Below are 25,611 nucleotides of genomic sequence, written 5' to 3'. Positions count from 1 at the left end.
ATATGGATATTAGAACAGTAAGGTCATAATCCAACACTCTTCTAGGAGCCAAACCCTGCGAGAATCTTAAAGGATATAGTCATGCATCAGTTGAAAAAAAATTAAGTAGTAGTCAAATAAAATGTTTTCAGTTGCTATTTAAACTAGAAGAGGAGCTATAGGCTATTAATCAGATTGTTTAGGGTAACAAATTTCCTTCGGATAATTTATATTCATTATCTTAAGCTTTGCAAATGTTGAGTATGTAGTTTGTATTCTAATTAGCATCATGTCTGGTATTAGTAGCAGTGCATGTTGGCATTCAGGATCCCTTAAGACACATACACACACACACACACACACACACACACACACACACTCACACTCACACACACACACACACACACACACTTTAATCTCTATGGGCAATAAGCATCCCAGAATTCCCAGTATCTGAGATATATCCGTCTGCAAAGGTAAGTATTTCATGTCCTCAGAAATATATACTCAGCATAGAGTGTCTCTGGTATTAAGGAAAAATACGTTTTCTTTGAATGGATTTCCTACTAAGGACCACTTTGCTCATGTTTAGTTAGTTCTTCCCCTCCATCTCCAGTGATTTGGAGAGGAAGGGAGGGAGGGGAGGAAAGGAGAGGAGAGAACAATAATGTGAACTGTTGTTTTTCTCAAATGCAGTTGCAGTGTCTTTGCTGTTTATAGTTTATAGTTATTCCAGCCCATATTTTAACTCTTTAGGAGGGTTTCAGTCCACTAACAAAGTCAGTGTCAAGTCCACCAAATTGGACTAGACCCTATGAATAAGTGCACAGAATCATTGGATAGAGTATAGTGAGTGTTGTCAAGCTGCTCCCACATGTCTTGAGAAGCTGCTTAAATGAGATTCACTTTGAAGAGTCACCAACAAGGAAAATGCTCACTTTCAAAAATACTAGATTCTTTCCAATAAAGTTGGGGAAAACAGCTCATCCCCTGCAGTGATAAAGGGTGAGGAAAAGAATTGGTGAATTCCCAGTTCTGCCCTCCAGGGAAGGAACCCTGGGGGAAATGGCTCTTCTACATGTTAGAAAATGTCTCAGTTGTGTCAATTATGAACGACATTTCAGATGCTGCATGGCATATTGTTTATGTCAGAGATGTCATTGCGTTAATCTATCAATGGAATAAATGCCCTGCCAATGACTCAAATATAGTAATTTATAAGTTGTTCTAATAAAAGGACAATTTTTCAGATGCTGTCACTCATCATTGATATATTTCAGTGCTTCTGAATATTTCCATGTAATTATGTTTAATTCTCTAAACTATAAGTGCTGTAATTTCCTGTGACCTGTTACAACTAGATGCATTACTTGATCAGAGCTCTCAATGAAGCATTTTGTGCACACATATTTAGTTAATTGGTAATTTTTTTCCTGCCTGTGTTTATATGAAATATGCTCTATAAGGGAAGGAAATCAGCCTACATGCAGCTGAGACTGGTAGAGACCAATTAGGTTCTATCAGAACAAACAGCTGTCAATAATGACTTCAGAATAATATTACCAGCAAAGAAAAGAACCTAGACATCTGCAGGATATGTAGAAATATTTTTATACCCTATTAGCTGAGATCTGGACAAGGGTATCACTGAGTTTTCCCAGCTGTACCTGCTATTTCATTTCAAAATACTCTCAGACTAAGAGAACACTGAAACTCATTGCATAAACTCAATAGCATTAAAAAATGTTGGCTGCCTTTGAACAGTGTGTATTTTGATTTCATGTAATCAGCATGAAGACTTTCTATTTCAAACTATTTTGCTGTTCCTCCCGGCCATAATATAAGACTTAAAAATAGTTCTGTTATCTTTGTTTTGTGTCTTTCCAATCTGAGTTCTATTGCTTGGCTATTTTTCTGTCTGTCTTTGGAAAAGTATGTTTCGGTCTCATTACACGGTGTATGATTTGCTTGCATCTGGCATTGTTTCTGGCAAAGAAAACTTGCAAGGTGGGCTTCTGGCATTGGAGTTTGGTTATAAGATAAGTCCATGTACTTGCAGGCATCTGGAGATAGTGATATAGTTGATATTTAGACAAAAGCAATTTCTTTTTATAAAGTGTGTGTTTTTACAGTCTCTTGTCTACTGAAATTTTAAATTCACTGAAGGAAAAAATAGAGAAATGAAATATCAAGTTGTTCTGTTCCATTTTTAACTATTTATACATAAAACACATAATCAGTATAATTGATGCATCTGTTTGACTTCATTTACTTAGAAGAATATTAGACACATCTCATATCCTCGCTACCTGCATGTGACCATGGAGTGCAGCTTCAGCATCACTTTGGAGCTTGTTAGAAATGTTTCATCTTGAGTTCTACTAGATCAGAAGGTCACATGCAGAACCCCAGAAGCTGTTTGTTTGGTTTCTGTTTTGTTCATTTATTAGAAAAAAATAGTCTCTCTACATAGAGCCCTACTGTCCTGGAACTCACTATATAGACAGGCTTTTGAACTCACAGAGGTTCCACAGCTTCTACCTCTTTAAGTGCTGGCATTAAAGGTGTATGCCACCACACCCAGCACAAGCTGTTTGTTTGTTTTTTGGCTTAGCATTGCCCTGCAAGTGTGCACAGGCATCATGAACAGTGAACAAATACATGGTGTTGTGTTTCATAGCAAAGAGTATGTGGGAGAATCTGTCATTCCATATTTATTAAGCTGAGTTATTGATATTAACTTTCACCTTTTTGGTGTCACAATTTCTTGAGAGTTTTCTGTCTTCTGGTATTAGTCTTGCCTATTCTCATCTGCAAAACAATATGTTAATCTAAATATTAATCTAAATATTGTAAGACTAGTTTTCACTAAACAGCCATTATATATGCATGTTAGGACACTCTAAAGAAGATAGAAAACATCACAAAATGTCATAAACAAAGCTATGTTAACCTACATATAACCTATATGTAACCTAATAAATAGAAACAATTTGGAAAGTACTTTTAAATATGTATATAATTCATTTCATTTTGAGATATTAAATGGGATTAGAGAGCCATTATTTATAAATAAATGGCAATTATAAGTACAGTATTTTGATTTCAGACCACCAATATTATTGCAATCTATAGATCTTGGGCTTGACGAGGATTTTATGAAAACCAGTGTCTCCTCTCAGTTAGGTTCCAGTTGATGAGGGCCATAAGCCTTGACACTTTCTACCTCCCTAGGAATAGTCCTGTCTCCTTGGTCTAATCTCTTGCCCTTCCCAGAAGCATTCCGTGGGACATGGAGAACAGTGTTGCAGGGTAACTAAGAAAGCTCTGAGCACATGGAGTCATGTCTGGACCCCTAGGAGCAGCAACACAAAATGTCCTGTGGCTTGTTAGGATGGCATACACAGAGACACAGGCTCTGTTTGAAACAGTAGGTCATTTGTGTTGAGAATTAAATTCTTATGGTCTTACTAATACTGAGATCAAGGGGAAGGGGAGAGGTGCCGTGAACTGTGACCTCCAATTTAGAGCGTTGAGAAAGCACTAAATTATTTATATTTAAATGAAGAGACTAGTACTTTTTAAAGAGGAAAATGCTGGTAGCAAATATTGAAAGATGCTAAATTTTGAAGATTTTCCCAAGGTCTCCAAGTTACTCTTCTACTTGACTGTCTTTAACCTGAGTCAGAAGTAACAGTGTTTATGTTGCTAATGGCTAGGCACTATGTGAACTGAGGAGGCTATACACATTATAGTTTGTGTGAATATTCTGCCCTACAAGATAACCAGTATACATATTATGCGGCTTTCTGTGCCAGGCCTGGTAAATGCCAGTATCTTTTTTCCAAAACTTAAAAGTAGACTCTTCCAAATAGAAGTTAGATTATGACTAATCAGATCAATTGCAAAGAGCAACTCTATGTAAACAAATGTAGTACTCCTATTCCATGACATTATTCACTTGACCACTATGGAGATGTCTCAGCTGTTTCCATACAAGTCTAAGGGCATGATCTGTCTTGTCTTGTCTGGTGAGACCTGTGGTGCCCTATTCAGGTGTACTTAGTTAAACTGCTTAGCCTCCTCACTGATTATGAGCATCATTTTGTGAGAAATGAGGAACTGGGTTGGGATACAACAAGGGTCATGCTGCAATTTGTGGAGGATTTCTATTTGAGTCTTCATTTTACAGGAAAGTGTCTGATTAGGCACAAGTGGATTTGCTTCTTATAGGCTCATTCCTCTCTCTTTTTAAAAAATTTAGAATCTTTTAAGAATTCCACACATGAATACTACAGACTCTAATCTCTTACTATTTTATACTGGGATCACTATTAAGCAAACTGTGCTTCTTCTGTGTGGATGGGGCATGAGCATGTTCTAATTCTCAGAGCGTACCTCACCCATGGGGGCAGGAATTCCAACTCTGAGTCTTCCCTACCTAAGTGTAGCTGGTTCTAGTACTTTGTAATGACTCTAGTATCCTCCTACTTTTTGACACTCTTCCAAGACAGAATTTGAATGGTGAGACCAACTCTTAGCTACAAGGAACTGAGTTCATCCAGGCTTCTTCTGGAAACCCTCTCTGAACAATGCAGAAGTAAAGTCTTCTCCCACTCTACCTTTTGCATCCTCAACTGTTCACTAATCAATAAGCGTGGTTTTTATTCTAGTCATGCTTTGTTCATTATGTTTAATTCCTTCTCAGTTTCATTTCTATATGGTTCTACTGTCCTTGTTTAAAAAAACTCAAGCACATCAGTGAAAGTTCATTTGCCCCACCCCCATTTCCATTTCTTCCTCTCTGTTAACTATTGCCATCTCTGAATCTCTCTAGATCTTCCATACTCAACACAGAAGCTTGGAGAAATGCATGATCTTGTTGTGTGATCTGTTTAAAAAATATTTGAGATGTTGGGTGTGTATATTTTTCTGTGACATAGTTAGGTGGGAATACATCTTACAAATTTTGATGGGGCATCCATACATAGATTCATCTCATTCATTCTAATTGTTACATAGTAGTAATGGTTTTGATAGAACATAGTTGAATTATTTCCCTGGCCAGTGAGGTAGTTTACCCAAATTATTTGCTATCAAACACTACTGTAATAAAATCTTTCTGGAGCCTCTCTGTGTGTATATGGGTGCACATATAGACTCCATAACAAATGTCCAGAAGTAAAAGAAGCTCTGGATTTTACATTTTAATGAATGCTACAGAATTATTCTCCAAAACAAGTACACTAGGTAGGCATACAGTCTCTGTTAAATAGCATGGATCAACTCTGCATTTTAATTTTTGTTCAAAACTATGTAGTTTCTATTTCATAATATATATAAGTGAACTGAGTAACTAACTATTTATGTTAAAGAATTTTCACTGTTTCCTTCATTAGCCAATGTGGAGGAGATACTAGAAATACAAAATATCACTGGATTTATTTTCATAGTGCCCTAAATGCCCTAGACATGGCTATAACAGCAACAAATTAAACTAAGCATTCATTTTAAATGTACGAAAGAAGAGATTCAAAACAGAAGCCTCATCAGAACTTCTTCAGAGTTTTATTAGGATGGTCAACAGATTACAGCTGTAAAACTGGTCATAAAACCCAATACCTTCCCATAGATATCTTTTGAAATAAACTTGCAGTTCATAAATGCCATTCTTAATAGCCAAAATTTAACATCCGATAAAATTACAAACTGATAGATGTACAAAATGCTTGCAATAATTTTTGGCTCTATTTTACTGTATTCTCATCCAACTCACTGAGCTCTGAGGCTTCTGAATTCTGCTGTCCTTTGCCAGACCAGTGATGTGTCAGCTGAGGGTCAGCATTAAAACTCCACTAAATTAGGCAGAAAAGCCAACTCTTAAGCTCATCTCCAGATTGGTTTTAGTGAAAAATAGTCCCCTTATGCCTCTTAACATATCTCATTTTACACATTACTACTGTATCACATCATGGGACATTAAGCATATTTCAACTTGTGGGACTAAATTGTGTTTTTAGAAATTGAAAACAAATCTTATAACTGGATGAGTGATGATACTGAAGTAATAACAATTGCCTGATAGGCGTGCTTATTTAATGGATTGCATAGTCTTTCCATGTATAAACACTGTAGTGGTTATCACTAACAGAAATTGTTTGGTTTTAAGAACTAAAGTTTAACAATCATTGGGTTTGCTAGAGAAGTCACAAGAAATCTGGAGTTTGTGTTCTGATTCTCATTAATGGCATCATTATCCAACCAGAAGACAACTTAGGAAAGCCAAGTTTATTCCAACCATCACAGAGTGGGACCAACATAAACTGGGCTAGATTTGAAAGTGCTGTCTTCTTCAGCCCTTTGCTGGAATGTTCTCTACCATAATAAATGTGCTGAATTGTGCTGGCCTCAGCCTGAAGCACAGGGTGATACACTCCTCTTTTGAAAGATATTTAGAAAAATTTGTCTCAGTGCTTGGCAACTACTCTGACAGAAAACAGATAAAAATAAGGGTAGTTTATCAGTTCTGCTGTCCTTATCATGTTTCAGGTTGAAGGCTGTTGAAATGATGAGAAACAAACAACACTAAATAGGGCTTCGTCATTATCACTGCTATGGGGAACTCAGGTTCAGCATCAAAGAAAAATGCCTTTGCTTTCAAAACTCAATCCTTCATTTTGAGAGGTGCACTGCACTCAGGTATTGACATCTAAAAATGGAGTAAATTGGAGAATGCAGGAAAGTGCTGCTGTGGGAACTCAGAAATCCAAACAGAAGTCATCTGGCACACTTGTAAAAGCTCTTAGTTTTCAGCATTCTGTTTCTTACAGATGTAGACTGGTGTCTAAAGACTGCTGTTTCTTAGCAGCTGGAGTAAAACCTAGCTTGCATGGAACTCTTTAACAGACTTCTTTAACTTTTTAATGATGCATAAATGGAGTGTCCCATGGTGAGGTTTGGGAATGTGACTTGCTGAGATGTAGGAAAAGGCCTGATAGTTTTACTCTTGCATCCTTTGGTTTTGCAACTCAAGTTGATCACCTTCAATTTCTCTGGCATGGAAATTCTGTGCTATGTGAAATTCTTGGGTACACAGAGACAAGGAGGCCATTGTCTCTTCCCCTGTGCTGATGTGATTATCGACTGGGAAAACAAAGCCTGAAGATAGAGAACCTGTTGTTTCAGAAGTAGAATCCACAGAGGAAATTTTCTTTTGGGGTGGGGTACAGAAGTTGAAGTGAATATTAAGGAAGTTTGATGCTAGCAGGTGGCAATTATAAGAAGATGGAAAGATCAACATAAACAAAGAGCCAGAGGTGGGTAGACTCAAGACTTGTTTGACTTTTCATGAGGGCAAATCATGAATATTATCATAAACATATGATTTAAGAGACATGAAATTTTAGTTATATTAGAGACTAAACTTACCTAGTTAAAACTTTGTACCTCCAAGAGAAACAAAATATCTGTAGGTACTTTTTGGCAAACATTACTTTAAATGACCAAAACCCAAACAGATTTATGTCCTATTCAAGGTACAATGGAAGAATGGAGCACTATTCTTGATATTTGAGACAGAGATTGTACCAGAGCCCATGTATAAGAAGCCAAGCTGGAGCAGACTTGTAAATGCCAAAATAAAGACACAAAAACATAGAAGTTGTCAGATACATGGGGCATCAGAAATAATATATTTGTGCATATCTATAAGAAATACTAAAGAAATATCCCAAAGAAACTCACAAATAGATGAACCACATCAGAAAAGTGAAATGTAAAGTATCCAAAATTATTCTAGTATAAGTTTGGTAACAATGACACAGGAAATCCCAAACATGGATGTTTAATATGTTAATGGTGTGAACAACCAACTCTTTAGAAGGCAAAGGTAGCATTTTCTCATTTTGTAGTATGAATATAGCAAACACGGGTAATCAGAAGCCACTAGGAAGAAATGCTAACAACACATCATCACATAATATTTTCACCTCACAAACATGATATTATAAGGAATTAAAATGTATTTTAAATGTTGCCTTCAGAATATACCCATATTTAAGTGGAAATCATGAAAAGTTAATATTTGTCTTTTACCACATCCAGCTCATCAACTAAAGAAGAGATAGAGAATTGATTTAAAAGCCAAAAAGTTTATGGTATATGGTTCAGGATTGTACAGGGCAAAAGTCAAAATGAGAGTAAGTTCCTTTGGAACTTCTGTGCCTGAGTGTCAAGGAGAGAGGCTACAAAGAAATGAGCCACCTGGAGAAGCTGCTGACCAGTCTCACACATGCCACTGTTGAGGATCTGGTGACTTGGAATGTAGGTTTCAGCTGTGCCCAAGGAAGAGCTGCCCTCTTAGGATTCATGAACTTAGAAACTGTTGGTGAGTGATGGAGGGGGATGAGAGAAGAATGAAACGTTCGAAAGGCAATTCCCCCCTGTGGGGCTGTCTGAAGTACACAGATCAGGGAAATGTTTATAAAGGAGACAATCCAGGGAAGCAGGTTGAAACCAAAACACTCCTTTGATGATTAATCTTGATTGTCAACTCAACTAAGTTGTGAAGCATCTGAGAGATTTTATAGAGTATACCTCTGGTTATGTCTACAAGGACATTTCTGTAAGGATAGCCTAAGGGGTTGTAGAACCATCCATAGATTGAGAATAAAGAAAGAATATAGTAAAAGAAAAAAGCCAGCCTGTCATTCTCTCCCTTCCTCTGTACCTCTGCTTCTCTCTGTCCCCTCTTCTTGCCTTCCTTCTTCTATCTCCCTCTTCTTTTCTCTCCTCCTGCTTCTTCCTTCTCCTCCCTCTCCCTGTCTTTGGTCTTTTCTATCTCCCATCTTCTTCCTGACTAACATTAGGTGATTAATCTAGTCTTCTTCATTGTCCCTACTAGAGGGCTGATCCCACTGAAACAGTGAGCCAAGCTAAGTCCTTTCTCACCTTAAGCTATTTTCTTTGGTCCTGACCACAGCAATATAAAACTGTTTTAAAAATGAAAACTAACACAAATACTGAGGCACAGTGAGAATGACTGGCTGTAGATTTAGACAGATGACATTGATAATTCATCTTTGGTCCACCCTCTTACTCAATAGACTCATTACACAAAACCTTGACACATCTTTAGTAAAATTTTTATATTAGATCTTTGGGGTTCTTCCCTGCTTTGGATAATTATGAAATCCCTTTTCGTACCATCAAGCCCAATAGAGTATCAGATGTTTCCTCATATTGCCTCAACTATTGTCTTACAAGCCAAGAAGGCCTTTCAAGAAAAATTCCTAAGGAATAGCTGCATATTGATAAGGGTTATTATGGAGGATGGCTTGCATCAAAATCAGGATGTGTTGCCTAGGTCAAATGAAAGACAAACTTGAGTCTGAGCTATACCACCTGCCATGAGCTCTATGCCTTCAGGGAATGACCCAAATGTTGCTAATTTTAAAAGAAAGAAACTAGCATTTATTATTTACAACTGAGACACTAAGACCTATGGTGGAAAAGCTCTTGGCTTACATCTCATTTGTCAAGGCAGTATATGTGAAAGCACTAAGTTTCTTGAACTTGAGGTATTATTAGTTTGAAATACAGAGAGACTTTAGAACAGTCTGAAGAGATAGATTAAAGCAAGGTTTTAAAAGCTAAATCACAAACAATACAGAAAAGACTAGACAATTTTCCGAGAATTTTGTTGCTTGTGTCCTTGTTGTCTTAGGAGATAGAACTAAAAAAAAAATGCACTTATAAAAGAACTGCCTCTTCCTCTATTTGCAGAACCTTGATAAGTTTAATTCAGCCTTAAGACTTACTGGATAATTAGACTCATTAATTGGCTAGAGCTATTATTACTATCAGATGTAATAAAAATGAAAACAAATAAATAAATAAAACCCACACAGTTTATATGACAGACTCAAGGTCAAATTAGGACCTGGAAAAGTGACTTACTATTTAGACTTGATTTAAGATGAGCATATATCTAATCATTAAACCTGAAAATGACTACCGCAGAAAAATGAGAACATATAATTTCTAAGGAGGCCCATTCCTTCCCTTCCTCCCTATGAACAACAAGAGTAAACAGTGAATAGTATGCTATGCTTTGTGGAGTGAAAATACATATCGCTCAAGTCACAGCCTCCCTTTTGTCTCTTCTCACATTTTTTTTTAAATTTTAGACTCAGGGACATGTTTGATTTGTTTCCCTTCCTTTTATAGTAATATCATTACTATAAAAAAACAACTTTGAACTCTTTGGAGTTGGAATTATTCCTCTCAGTCTCCTAAGATTCTGCAGTACCATTCTGTAACACTATAGAACACCGTGTCATCTAGACATTTGAATGGTGCCAGGTTGGGGGTTAAGAGAATGTTCCTGCCATAACTATAGTCAACTTGATATATAGTCTCAGATAGATTTGTAGTGTATTGTGCACTAAGAAGAGTTGCATATACCAGAATTCATTAGAAACCAGGACAGGCATGAACACTACACGAAGAAACCCTGTCTCAAAAAAAAAAAAAAAAAATCCCAAATAGATATTTTGTTCATGTTTTGAAACAGGATTTTATGTATCTCCCAGACTAGACTCAAACTCCTGATCTTCCTGCCTCTACCTCTCAAGTATTAGGATTACAGACATGAACTGCAAAATGTGACTCTCTAATTGTATATTGACCAATAATTTAAAAAATATCCTGAATGTAAACAGCCTAATTAATGTTTATATCTTTGGGAGAAGGTGCTTGGTCTTACAGCAGCTTGATAGGCCATGCTTCACTGATGCCCATGGGAGGCCTGCCCTTTTCTGAGTGAAAACAGAGTGGAATGGATTGAGGGGGCCACGGAGGGGAGGGGAGAGGTAGCAGAGGCTTCATTCACAAAGTAAAATAAATAAATAAAAATGTAAAAAAAAATTTAAATGCCTATATTTTGTGACAGGACCAACAATGGCTGTAAGTTTGGATTTAGGATTTCTAGATTATGAAATGAAATGAACCTTACTCATTATTTTTTTATGGTGCTTTAATATTTTTTTAACTCTAGAGTGATTGAAAATCCTTGTAATAGATATTTGAATTGAATTCATTGGTTTGAAATCCAGTTAATGAACATATAAAGACTTTCTAGATTATGAAATGAAATGAACCTTACTCATTATTTTGTTTTTTTATATGGTGCCTTAATATATTTTACTCTAGAGTGATTGAAAATCCTTGTAATAGCCATTTGAATTGAATTCCTTGGTTTGAAATCTGTCTAACGAACTTATAAAGACTTTCCTATATGTTAGTTTCTCGCTAAGTTCATGTGGCATTCTGTCCCCCTCTCTTTTTCTTACAGTGCGGGTGTTGGCCGGACTGGCTGCTTCATTGTAATAGATGCCATGTTAGAAAGAATAAAGCATGAGAAAACTGTAGATATTTATGGCCATGTAACTCTAATGAGAGCCCAGAGGAATTACATGGTGCAGACAGAGGACCAGTACATCTTTATCCATGATGCGCTGTTAGAAGCAGTGACATGTGGAAATACCGAAGTGCCGGCTAGAAACTTGTATGCCTACATTCAGAAGCTGACACAAATAGAAACAGGGGAGAATGTCACCGGAATGGAGCTCGAATTTAAGGTATGGCATTGACTCTGATGTGGTTACTCATCAGCAAGTTATTCTGTCATTGAAGGAGGCTTCACTTTGTTACCTTTCAGATTTTGAAGTGCAAGGTTCATTTAATGTTCTTGTCTGGTATCAGATTATAAAACATTTTCTTCTTTTTTCTCTCCTCTCTTTTTTGGTTCCCTAACAATACTAGGGGCCCTTGATGTCCTAATTTAAATTCCGAAATCATGTTCTTGAAATGCAATGTTTACAATATCCAGTAGGCTATATGGAATGATTAGCTAAAAGGAAATAGACTTTGAATATTTACTGTTAAGTAAACTGAAGATTGATATCTGAAAAGGACATCTTAGGCACACTGCATTCAAACCATTGGCTAAATTATCATTGTGATTTTTTTTTTCTTTTTAAATCAATAGCGTCTAGCCAGTTCAAAAGCTCACACCTCAAGATTCATCAGTGCCAATCTTCCATGTAATAAATTCAAAAACCGCCTTGTTAATATTATGCCATATGAATCCACAAGGGTGTGCCTGCAGCCTATCAGAGGAGTAGAAGGCTCTGATTACATCAATGCCAGTTTTCTTGATGGATACAGGTATCTACCCATGCTCTCCTAATAATTCAAAACCTTGATATTTGCATGTGCCCTAGATTTACAACCACAAAGTATTTCATCTCAATTCAAAGTCATTTCTTTCCTGAATAGATCATCATTCAATTCCTTGATGGGGGTGGTTTATTATTATTTTTTAAATTTTAGATTAAGCAATAGTAATGGAGTCTCTGTTGCATGTGGGGGTGGGGAAATATACTTATGTGATATATGTACATGCTTATATGGGTGTGTACATGTGAGATAATATGATATTTGTGCATGTTTATACCAGTGTGAGTGTATTGGGGGTATGTGTGCAATACCAGTGTGGGTGTGTTGGGGAGGGGAGGTGCATGTGGATATCAGAGATCAGCATTACATGTCTTCCTCAGTTGCTTTCCAGATTACTTTATGAGAAAGGGTCTCTCATTAAACCTAGAGCTCATCCCTTCTACTGAACTGGCTGGCTAATAAGATCTAGCAATCCACCTGTTAACTCCACACACATGCTTCACACACTTTGCATGAGTGCTGAGGATCTGAACAGCAGATACTACCAAACCATCTCCTCTGCCTCTCATTATTGCTTCTTTTAATCTGACCTTCTAACCTATTCTTTCAGAAATCATTTATATCTGGAAGTTGATAAAGCAGCTATTTTAGGGTATTTTTCATAAGCTTAATAGATTGTTTGAGATTGTTTCTAGAAAATAAAATCACACAGTTAAGCATTTAAGTGATTTATATAACACATGAAATTGAGCTATTAGCATTGCACTAAATTTAAATAACAACAATAAAGACATGCATAACAATATTAACAACACAATTGATTTTGCAGTCCCCAACATGTACTAAATGATCTTATTGATTGTATATCCTAATGGGAATCTCCTGCAATTGAATTAATAATGTATGTAGGAAAAGTGTTAACAACTCACAAATCAATTTGTGCATGTTCTCAAAGTACTTTAACATTTACTTTTTATTCTCTCTGTTAAGACAACAGAAAGCCTACATTGCTACACAGGGGCCCTTAGCAGAGACAACTGAAGACTTCTGGCGCATGCTTTGGGAACACAACTCTACCATTGTTGTGATGCTCACCAAGCTGAGAGAGATGGGCAGAGTAAGTATGTCATCCAATTTGGAAAATCACATCAAGCTCATTAATGAACATTTTTTGAAAGACTAAGTACTCTGGATACAATGACGTGCTATCATAGAGACAAATAAGTCACTTACATTTGACTCTCAGCATATGTTGGTTCCTTTTTGCCTGAGTAGGCTAGAATTTTATGATCAAGTGGGACATCATTTCCTTCAAGTAAAGGAACTTATATTCGTGAGTTTCATTCCTAGGCCAATCTGTATTCTCCCTGTCCCTTGAGCATGGTGCTGGAAAGCTACATAGTAGTTCTAAAGTTGTAATAGCAAATCCATTTCTCACTAATAATTATTCTGAAGTATACATAAAGCATCAAAGATGTTTGAAACCCTGCCACCAGATAGAGTACCTGAAAGCATGTTTCCTGTGCTGTTAGAGATAGTCTCATTCTGTCTCTTATTTTTATAAATTACACAATAGACTTATGGTTAAAACCCAACTTTTAGAGCTCATTTAGAAAGCAAAAGGATATAAGCCAAGAAGTTATCTGGCTTGTCTTAATCTGGCTGCTGATTCTGCAAGGCTAACAACACAAGTCACCAACTCCCAGGGCCCCAGACTCCTCAGTTGACAGCTAAGATTGAACTGGATCAATGAAGACACTTCTTTCTGCTTCATCCTTGATGATTTACTAATTATAAACCATGGTGGTATAAAACAAATGTGCTGACATAGTACAGGGCCAAAGTGGCTAGCATTGCCCCAAGACTTATGTAATTATTTAAATAATTTGTAGGTCCAATTGAAGCATGCAGTTCAACTGGTGTTTAATAAGCAGTTATGATTTGCCAGACTCTGTGCTGGCATTGTTTTGGAAAACAAAATGACACCAGATAGTTTGCCTGTCTTCAGGCTAGACGTTCAAAAGCATATATACTTGCAGGAGAAATTGCCTTGGTTTTAGAGTTTAATTCACAAGAGAACAAATTTAGATAAGCATAACTTTGTATTCACCTTATAGAGTTTAACATTAATCTGTCCTTTTAGGAGAAATGTCACCAGTACTGGCCAGCAGAACGATCTGCAAGATACCAGTATTTTGTTGTAGATCCCATGGCTGAGTATAACATGCCTCAGTATATCCTGAGGGAATTCAAGGTCACAGATGCCAGGGTAAGTTCGGCTCCTCCACTAGCTAGAAATTAAGGTTAAGTGTACGTCTCTGGGAGAAGCATTTGCCAAATAACCATTCTCAAAAGGAAAAGAAATCACCCATTATGGATGACTTTAAAGGAAAAGAATTTGTAACTTTGCCTCAGTCTGGGAAGAGTTCTCATAAACCCAGGTTTGGCTTCCCTTCAAATGTAACACCTGGAAGCCCAGCTTTGGGGACTTGCTTGGTGAGTGCTTGTGTTGGGAAGCATTTACTGATTGGTTGGCTGCACTTAAGTTCACCTTCTCAGCACATTCTCATTGGAGAGTTTTTGATTTCTTCATTACTCCAGGCTGTAAATATGTTGTTGTTTGTACTGCCCTTGAGGTCATATGGGCTTGTAGGTTAATTTGGTATGACTTTCAAACTGCAGAGCAAATGGCATTCCTTGGAAGGTTCTGACAAGCCTTGCACATTCTAATTTGCTTCTTGGCATGGTTTATTCCTCCATGTGCTAATGTGTCTGTCCATGAGAACTGTGAACTGACAACCCTTGTTGGCTAATTTTCATTCTGTGCTTCTTACCAAGATTGCTGAGTCCAAGGTTCAGCCCTGATGTAAAAGATTCTATGCATAAACTTTAATATATTTGCCATTAGCCATTCACACACCATGATTGCAAACACATCTTAGGGGAGAACAGGTCAGCTCAAAGCCCTGCTTTATTTTTAGAACTGTCATAGTGGGTGGGTTAACCTAAACACCAGTGGATAGTGTGTAGTTGATCCATTGTTTTTTGGGAAAGCAGCTTTCTCACAGCTCATGCCTGTCTGCTAATCCCTGAAGCCTAGCCCTGGCTATGACAGGGAGAGAGATAGAAACAGAGACAGAGAGAATATGATTCACAGGAGGCTTGGCCCATGTGATAGACTTGGTAATCCTAGGAAGTGTAGTGTATTAATTACTCTAAATATGAGTACTTCAAGGAAGTTATGTTCCAAGATCTTTTAATTGTCCAAGTAATCATGCCCTGATGCCTGCCACTATCCCATCAGTGCGAGTCAAACGCCTAAGTTACTTACATGTAAACTTCCTAGCTATTTCTGGTAATAGAAAGGAATGTACAGGTTTAACCCACAGGGAACACATTTACCTAGTAATAAGTTAAACCTAATCATATTGAGAAAGAAAGAGTAAAGCAGAACTTGCTCACATTGTTTTAAAGTCTCTCTGTTGTTAACTGCCAGAGCCCTTGCGCATGCTCTAAGTGTGCTTCTGATCTCAGGCTCTGAGTTCAGAAAGACAGTTGGCATGCGAGAATACAGCATTGGTAAGCAAAGAACCTTTAAAAGGCAGGTGTTTTCTCTTCTCAATAGTGTTTGTGCATATGACTTATTCTTGACATTACAAGTGACTATGGTCAAAAATGCAGTTTCCAGGACACTCAGAAGACAATTCTGCATTGCTCAGTCTCTGACTTACTTCCCTGTACCCTCCCAGGAAAGGGGGGGAAATAAATCAAGCTTCCATATTAAACATCTAAGAGTTGGAGATGGTACCAAATACTTTGACTGTTCTATATTCTCATGAAGTTGGTTTGATCCTCTGTTCCTCTATTTTCAAGCATCTGATCCTTACCACTAGGGTACATGATGTGTGGCCATCCTGAATTGAGGCTTCTTTCTGCTTCATCCTGGGTTATTTCCTAACTACAACCCACAGTTGTATAAAACAAATGTACTGATATGTTATAAGACCAAAATGGGTAGCATTGCCCAAGGACTTAAGTCTTTCGAATTTGCCTGGAATTGAGTTATCTCCACAAATCTTAGAAATGTGCATGCCTGGGCCCAAAAGAATCTTAGAATGGGAAGCAGGAAGCCACTGGGAGCATCTCTTCAAATGAGATCAGTCTCAGTAAACCTGAGTTTAGTTAGGCTTCCCCGTGTGAGTCAGAGCAGGAATTCCTGTATCTATGAGCAAAGGGTCCCTTCTGCTGTTGTACTTCAAAGAATCCCAGAAAGAATCTGAAGTACCTCAGGCCCCTATGTTCATAACATGGTTCTTCTTGAGCTCAGAGAAGGGTTTTGTTTTGTTTTGTTTTTTTTTACTCTCTTTAGATTTACATGTTTTCAAGTTGCAACATTTGTAACTATCCTGAGTGCAATTAACAAATAATTTCAGTGAAATAAAATTATTGTAAAAAAAATTTTAAAAAAAGAAGTTAGTAGAAATACCAAGTAAATGCCTTAGCCATCCACCATTAATTTAGTGCTTGTGGGAGTTGCTGTGTTTACAAAACATTCGAGTAAGAGGAATTCACTTATTTTTTTCTGAATTATCATGTTTTAGATATGGCTTGTTTTCATACAGTTTTAAGGTTGTTTGTGTAGACTACTAAATTCCTGAAGCTAGTCAGGAATATTCTTCTGACAAAAAGGGGGAGATGCTTGCAAATAATTCCCTTGGATTCTCTCTGAATTAGTTTCCTTTCCTGTATCTGTGATAAAACACTGACCAAAAGCAACTGGGAAGGAAGGATTTATTTGGTTTTGGCTCCTCATGAAGGAAAACTAGGGCAAAAGCTCAGATCAGGAACCTGGAAGCAGGAACTGAAGCAGAGATCATGGAGGAACACTACTTACTATGTTGCTCTCCATGGCTCATTTAGCTTGAGTTCTTATACCACCCTGGAGCACCTGTCTAGGCGTGGAACTGCCACTGTTGACTGCACTCTCCCATATTAATCATTAGCCTAGAAAATGCCACAGAGGTGCACATATGACAATCTGATGGAAACAATTCTTTAATCAATATTTCCTTCTCTCAGAGGTTCTTGTTCGTGTCAAGTTGACAGAAACAACCTGGTACAGTGTCCCTAAGCTGAAATTTAGGCATCATTACATGGTTCATGCTGTGCCTTACACATGGCTAGAAAGTGTTTACTTCACAGACATGTGGGGTATCGAGGTCAAAAACAACTACCTGGTTTATATTAGAGTCTTTAAATGCTGCCATTTTGTAATTTACAATGCTAGAAATAAGCATACATGGCTGATGTGAAATCATTGTGAGAACAGCAAACCTCTGATGTAGATGCCATGTCTGCATACCCCTTTCAATGTGAAGAATTTATTATATTAAGTAGATGATATAAGATTTTGGTGGTTACATATAAATGTATATATCTATATACATATGTGTGTGTGCAAATATATATGTAATATATATATTTGCAAGTATATATATATATATATATATATATATATATATATATATATATATATAAAATGATTTCAGATTTAGACTTTGAGGCTCAGAAGTGCTTCTGAAGAGTATAACTCAAATTTGTAATTTAAATATATATAAATGTTGACAGTGTTAGCAGGAGATAATACACACACATGACTCAGTTTCTCTGGACATGTTCCTAATATGTTTCTTCTCTTTTTATTTTTTTTTTGGGGGGGGGGCGAATCATGAATGCTTTTGTGGTTTCTGTACTTGCTGAACTATCCTGGCATGCTGCGTCATGGCTGGTTATGTGGCTTCCCCTCTAAAGGACGGCCAGTCCCGAACAGTGAGGCAGTTCCAGTTCACTGACTGGCCAGAACAAGGAGTGCCAAAGTCTGGAGAAGGATTTATTGATTTCATTGGCCAGGTCCATAAAACAAAGGAGCAGTTTGGACAAGATGGGCCCATTTCAGTGCATTGCAGGTGAGTGAGGAGTCACTAAGGCTAACTGGACATTTATGATTGATGCTTAGTAGCTTTGAAAATGACTGTTCTTTATTCACTTTGTATGCAAGCTTGCTATAATAAATCTGTATAATTGAAATTTATTTTCAGAACATTCTATGAGACTTAAAGATTTTTTTGTTTCTTTTTCTTTCCAGAAAATGAAAAGAATTACAGGAATGCTTTTATGCCCCAAGTTGATCCTTTGTTTAAAAAAAAAAAAAAAAAAAAAAAAAGCTTTGTGTTGCCAGTCATTGTCAGTGTGTCCCCTAACAATAATGTGTAGTAGTACAAATCTCTGTCTATGTTTTTTTTTTGTGTGTGTGTGTGTGTAACTACACTTACAACTACCTTTTTGTATCTTTCCCCTTATCTCATTAAAAAACAAAACAAAAAAAAAAAAAAAAAAACAAACTGTGAGTAGCTGCCAAGCCTTAATAGCAATACTAATTCCTGCAAGTCAATAAGTGATTAGTATGGTACCTCAGTTCAGAATGCAATTTGCTTGAAAATTGTTGCTCTATCAGAAAATGAAGCACCTTCAATTTAATTATTTTCAACAGTTTCTAGAGCATTCTGTAATTTAAGTCACTAAAGTTAATAGAAATACTAAGTGAATGCCTCAGACATCCACCATAAATTTAGTGCATGTGGAAGTTGCTGCATGCGCAAAACACAGTTAAGGGACTTCACCTATTTTGTTTTAAACTATGGTATTTCAGGATTCTAAGAGCTTAAAGTTTCAGGTTTTAATATGTTTAGAGTCTGTCTTGAAAGCATTTATGTTTAAAAAAAATAGTGCTTTAAACACTATTGTTTTTAATACCATAGAAGCAAGATCTCAAAATAGAAAAATTAAGACATAGGTGTCAGGATACATGCTCTTGTCCTGGATCTATACTTTTCCAAAGGTGTTTAACAGTGAGCTTTGGTTTTCTCTTCAGGTCTTTGTGATAATTATAATAATGCTTTATTTATCAGACTGGGAAACATTTGTTTTATGCTGTCAAACTCCCTTGCTATCTACATGCGACAAAAGAGCAGACAGGCTATGAGGTCTCCAGCACTTAAAGTTGATGTTACAATCTAGAGTTGAAATGCCTAGTGTTTTTTTTTTTTTTTTTTAATCTAGCACATAATTTCTCCACTTAATTAAGACTTTCTCAGTATGACCTCTAAGGAAAAGAATATATCTGATATTCATAATTTAAACTTGAACCCTGGGTTACTTCTCTTTGGGGTTGTTTTTAGACAATGACTGAGAAACTTCTTAGTACAGAGGTTCACACATTATATGCATGTATATTCACATATCTCATTAATCCCAAAGTCTTCTAGATACTTATCTTTTCTTGTTTTTGAATACCCTGGAATAACACTTATTTCAAGCATATTAAACAAACATACTGAGATTCAATAAATTTAGAAGTTAATAAGGCAGATGACTGTTCCTTTCTTGAAAATTCTAAATAGAAATCCAGAAACACTACGTTTTTGGTTACATTTGATTAACCAAGTCAAAGTAAGATATACCCTAGACTACCTGGATGATTCGACAAAATTGTCACAAATCAGAGTCTCTCATGAGTGTGAGACTTTCAGGGCAAAAGGAATCTGCAAGGTCCCTTGACTGTTGTGGGGTGTGAATAACTTCAGCTCTCCCCCCCCCTTTTTTTAACAACTGCCCATTGATTTAAAGCCTCACTTAGCACTTTTCCTTAGATTCATGAGAAATTGCAGTTTGTAAAATCACACACTATTTATATATGCCTGTCAGCTCCATCCTGGAGTAAATGAATCCATCTATTGTCTACAGCTTGTACCCAAGCGTTACACACACTATTTAATTAAGGTCCAAAAATGTAGGGACTGCTTTTTTCAGATTATTCAGTGTTCTCATTCTCTAAGCCCTCAGATGTCATTTCTTAAGAGTACAAGGGCTATCAATTTGTTTTCTTCCTTGCTGCTGTGAAGACTCTGGAATTATCCTAAAATACCAAATGAAATAGAAAGAAACTCAAAACCTTGCTGAAATGCTAGAAAGAAATTTGGTGTACTTTAGCTGCTGATCACCTGAAAATAAGTAGCTCAGTGTAGAGTTCATTGGTTCTTAGATATACTGCCTAAGGCCCTTTTGAGAATCTGTTGAAAGTTGTAGCTTTCCTGAAATTAAGGTATAATGTGATATTTGTACAATCAATGCATGAAGGATATTCATAGTTTCCCAAAGGCTAAGAGAAAAATCATCCCATAACCAAAAGTCTGTTAGAGAATTTGTTTTTTCATATCCAACCTAATGTTGATACTGAAGTGGTTTATACACCTTGTTATACACTTGTTACCTGTTTAGATGATGCATGTCCTTCACAGATTATATTATTAATGCATAAGACAGGGGAGTCTGTGTGATATGTTCCACCTTATTCTAATTTATCTCATACTTTACACACATGTGAAGTCTTCAGTTTCAGGATCCACACGAAGAATACAAGCCTTATTTTACCTGTTCATACTTATCTCTATTGATTTTATGTTATGACATGTCTTGCTTGACCTTTTCAACTGGACTCATACGATGTTATAGAAATGCATTCTCTTTTATAAGACCCAATCCTAATTACTTATTCTCTCATGTTATCATAGCATACTATCTGGTAATCACATAGTAAAATCATTCCCACTTTGTCTTGAACATGCTCGTGGAGAAACTAGGAATAAAGAAGTGGTAGAAGAATGTCTGCGTCCAGAGCAAATGAGGCCGAGACTATGAGCATGTTACTCACACTGCCTTTGTCCTCACAACAGTGCTGGCGTTGGAAGAACTGGAGTCTTCATAACACTGAGTATTGTATTGGAAAGAATGAGATATGAAGGAGTTGTAGATATATTCCAGACAGTCAAAATGTTAAGAACACAGCGACCAGCCATGGTACAAACAGAGGTAAGGAAACATTTGGTGTCACCTTCCAAAAACCTAAGTCCTCTGTGGGTTCAAAATACAATTGCAAAATACAGAGGATCACTATGGGGAAAGCAATCAATTATTTATTTAATATTTTAAAACCACTTCTTCCCCTTCTTTAAATGTGGACACAATATCAAAAATCTTCAAGTTGTTGTGGACATTATATGAGAATGTATGTTAGGTTGAAATACATTAAATTGTTAGCATATTTTTCCTGTAAAATAGCTATATTTCACATATTTCAATGTGTGTGTGTGTGTGTGTGTGTGTGTGTGCATGCGTGTGTGTGTGTGTGTGTGTCTGTCTGTCTGTCTGTCTATATATATATGTATGTGTGTATGTATGTATTAATGAAAACTTTGTATCTAATTGTAGGTAGATATATTTAAAAAAAAAAAAAAAACACTGTCTGGCACATAATATTCCACCAGCTACTTTTACTTTTCTGTTTTATTTCTGTTTACTTACAGAGATACTAGGTGCTTTTATTTCATTTCATGCCACTGGCCATATTAAATATTTGGAACTTGAATATTCCCTGTTTTCTATTCACTAATTAATATGTACATTTCTCAGTATAAGTTTATGATTTAGAGAATTGTAGTGGTAGTGTTTATATTCCTCACTTATCCACCAAATGATACAATTTATATGTGTTCTTCAATTTACAATATCTTTCAGACTTTGATTTCAAAATAGTGTAAGCATTTGGCTTGCAATACTTAAAACATTATGTCAGCCTGACAAACATAATGGGTGTTGGGGTGACAGAGGGAAATTGGACATTTAAAAAGCCTTAACACTTAGCCAAGCAACTTACTGTGACAAGACAGAAAAGCAAACTCCATTTATTTTGCATTACCATTTTTATTGTAGAAAAATGCACATTTAAGCAAAATAGAAGCTATCTACTTTCAGCCCCATTGGCTACTGAAAATAAGTTTCTTTTATAGGGAAAATCCTACTTTTTCTCATCCCTGCGGTTATCTGTAAATTGTAATTTTTCCATCTCCCCAACAATGCTCCAATTTATTTCAATATGACAGGGCCCTTTTTTGTGTAAGAAAAGGAACATTTTGTATCATTCTATTTTGGTGTGCGTCTTCTAGAACAGACAACTTGCAATCACACTGAATTTTAGGGCAAATGGTGCATGTATTTTGGATGTGGGCAGCCATTCTCAGGGATGGCAAGCCAGAAAGCCCAAGGTTCCATACGCACTTTGCGTGCCTGCTGCATCTACACAGCTACCTTTTACTCTGTCTTAGGGTTCCATTGTTACAACAAAACACCCTGTGAAAGCAAGTTGGGGAGAAAGAGTTTTTTTGGCTTATGCTTTCATATGCTGTTAATCACTGAAGGAAGTTAGGATAAGACCTAAAACAAGGCAGGAACCTGGAGGCAGGAGCTCTTGTAGAGACCATGGAGGGGTACTGCTCATTGGCTTGCTCAGCCTGCTTTCTTACAGAGCCCAGGACCACCATCCTAGGGAGGGCCCCACCCACAATGGGCTGGGCCCTCCCCCTCCCATTACTCATTAATAAAATTCCCTGTGGGCTCTTCTACAGCTCAACCGTGTGGAGGCATTTTCTTAATCGAGGCTCCCTCTTTTCAGATGATTTAACTTGTGTCAAGTTGACATAAAACTACCCAGCACAACTTTCTTTCTTATAGGTGCTTAGGATCTTTTCTGCCCCTATCACTTACGTGGGACTATTTGACATGATGGTAATTCTGATTGAGTCTGTTTGTGTGGGAGTAGAGTGCACATGTCAAGACTACATGTGTGCAGATCAGAGGACAATGTGTGAGAGTAATTTCTTTCATTCTGTTATGTGGATCCCAGAGTTCAAGCTCAGGTCTTCAGACCTGGATAGAGGCAAGTGCCTTTAACCACTGAGCAATCTTGCCTACTTCCTCTCCTCCCCCCCTTTCTTCTTTCCTTCTTTTTTGTAAACTCAAATTCACTGGAAAGCAATCCAGAACATACAAATACAACTTGCCTTTGGGGAAATTCACATTTTTTTTTCCAACTGAAAATTATCAGATATTTAGGTCATTGTGAAAGATGGCTCTGGCACATAAGAAGAAAGATAATATTCACTGGACTTATTATGGCTCAGAATTAGGAGCCATGTGTATCAGTCAGGCTGATGAGTGAAGTTAATAACATCCTCACATAGCTAATTGTTCTTTGCTCATTGTTGCTTGGTCATCAGACTAAATTACAGTGGTAGCGTTGCTGCCTTGGAGATATAATTTTTTCTTTACAGTGTTGGTTTTATTTTTCAATTAAAATATCAAATTTATTCATCTCTCCCCTTTACCCTGTGTCCTGCAGGATCAATACCAGTTCTGCTATCGAGCCGCACTAGAATACCTGGGCAGCTTTGATCACTATGCAACGTAGAAACCCCTGATCCCTTCTGGATTTTTTCTACAGGCCCTTCGCTATCCATGGCGTCTCTTCTGAGCCATACAGGGCACTTGAGAAGTCCTTCTTAACTTCTAGCTAACAGCCACTTAGTGGGACTATTACAAAACAAAAACAAACTCTTCCAAGTGGACCAAGAATTCACAGTTTAATCATCTAACCTGAAAAATAATAACAAGAATCCTGACTTAGGGAGGCATCTGAAGGATTTTATTTACAGATACCTCAAGGATTCAAAATAAAGGGAAGAAGAAATGACAGCAAAGAACTACCATCTTGTTCAAGATTGCTTGGTGGAGACAGAGAGAGCTTGCCTGTGGGCCTCCGTTTAGCACAAGGCATTGGCTGGTGTGGCCTCTCACAATAAGGTGGACTCTGCTTCAACATCACCCCTTTCCCTATGCCACTCATACTTACATTTTAGGAGTAAGGGTGGGGATGTTTAAAAAGAAATTCCTTGATTTCATTTTAGTGTTGTAAAAGATTCTGCTGCCCTGTGCTTCATTTCTGACTGTGTAAACTTCTTTTTTTAAACAAATGTATCATTCGATAAAGTAAATTTAAAAAGTTATGTAATTCTTCATTTTTTTTTTAATTTCTGAACTGGGGGTTTTTTAAGCAGTAGAATGGTTATCTGTAATATCTTACTGTAGAAGTATCAAATCATTTGAAATTTTGCACATTTTTGTGCAACACTCAATCTACAGTATCTGTGTCAACAGATATTACTTATACATTTGTTTGACATAACTGATGGGAAAGTGCCCATTCTCTGCAAGAATTCAAGGGGAATTTTGGTTTGCTTTGTTTTATTTTTGGAATCAACAGGGAGGCGCAAAGTATAAAGTTGCTGCTAACATATGCATATATAGATAGATATCTATATTTTAAGGGTATCTATGTATATATAGACAGTATGTCCACACAAAGATTTAACTGCCATTCAATTCTTCCATTGTTTAGTTGTTTTTAGGATTAAAAGCGATTGTAACCATCTTTTCCAAGTTATTTTTAATATTTCAAAACTTTAATTTGTAAAGGGAATTGAGGAGTGCACATCATTGATTATTGAACCTCGCCCCTGACTTTCCTGCCCTGCATTCCCCCACCTACCCAATCATATTCACAAATACTGTTTCGTTAGCCAGGCTTCCAACAAAATTCAATATTTCTAACACTCTAGTGCAATAACAATTCTTAAATATCTAAGAGGTGTGCATGTGGGAAAGGTCAGTGCATATCCCTTTAGGAGGGAAGAATGTTGTAATATATCAGCTATCAAGTTGTTTTTTAAAAAAAAGTATATTCAATCATATATTGTCTATAGTATGTGCTATGAAATTTGCATTTATGATATGTAACAGGGGCAAAGCCAAACTCATGTTACTCTTTCAGTCAGAAACATGTTGTGGCTGTGGCGTCCCTGGGAGATGCTGCGTTGTTTCTCGTGGCTGTGGCGTTCCTGGGAGGCGCTGTGCTGTTTTATTTGGTTTTAGTTCTGCATTTAGAGTGCCTTATAATTGATGCCTATTTTAATAGCATTTATTTTTACCTTTTGGTTGATTTCCATTAGTTGTTCACATCTGTTACTCTTTCAATTAAAGTATTATCTGTTTACCACATGTATATAAACTCTTTGAATAATATGCATTCCTAGTTTTCAGCCAAGTGGGGGATGTTAGTGACTGTACCAGCCCAAAGCACTTGGATAATCAGGGCCTCTCCGTTCCTCATCGTCACATCAGGAAGAGCAATTTGTCTCACTTCTAATCCCTTCCAAATCTGCTCTGGAGCATGCAGTGACCACCAGTCTTACAGAGACAACTTCGGGATATATTTGATATTCCATTAGGAGCTTTCTGAAAGGGGCAATAAATTTTATATATATATATATATATATATATATATATATATATATATATATATATATGTATATATATGTGTATATATATGTATATACATACATATGTATGTGTGTGTATATATATATATATATATACATTTAT

At 36.7% G+C, this 25,611-nt stretch overlaps 1 protein-coding gene across 41 annotated transcripts in view; it reads left to right on the top strand.

Annotated features, from left to right (window-relative positions):
* The window catches only part of Ptprd (protein tyrosine phosphatase receptor type D), a 2,001,112-nt gene extending 1,975,890 nt beyond the window's left edge, over positions 1–25,222 (top strand). For all 41 annotated transcript variants that reach the window (XM_036177144.1, XM_036177143.1, XM_036177148.1 and 38 more), the window contains 7 exons: positions 11,333–11,618; positions 12,029–12,207; positions 13,210–13,336; positions 14,363–14,488; positions 18,031–18,185; positions 21,012–21,147; positions 23,513–25,222. In XM_036177144.1, the coding sequence (XP_036033037.1) occupies positions 11,333–11,618; positions 12,029–12,207; positions 13,210–13,336; positions 14,363–14,488; positions 18,031–18,185; positions 21,012–21,147; positions 23,513–23,581 (1,078 nt within the window). In that variant the 3' untranslated portion in view covers positions 23,582–25,222. The remainder of the gene's footprint in view (positions 1–11,332; positions 11,619–12,028; positions 12,208–13,209; positions 13,337–14,362; positions 14,489–18,030; positions 18,186–21,011; positions 21,148–23,512) is intronic.
* The last annotated feature ends 389 nt before the right edge of the window (positions 25,223–25,611 follow it).

The sequence above is a fragment of the Onychomys torridus genome, chromosome 2 (assembly GCF_903995425.1).
Source record: "Onychomys torridus chromosome 2, mOncTor1.1, whole genome shotgun sequence".
Taxonomy (NCBI): domain Eukaryota; kingdom Metazoa; phylum Chordata; class Mammalia; order Rodentia; family Cricetidae; genus Onychomys; species Onychomys torridus.
The sequence above is the reverse complement of the archived record's forward strand: the minus strand, read 5'-3'. Positions and strand labels throughout refer to the sequence as shown.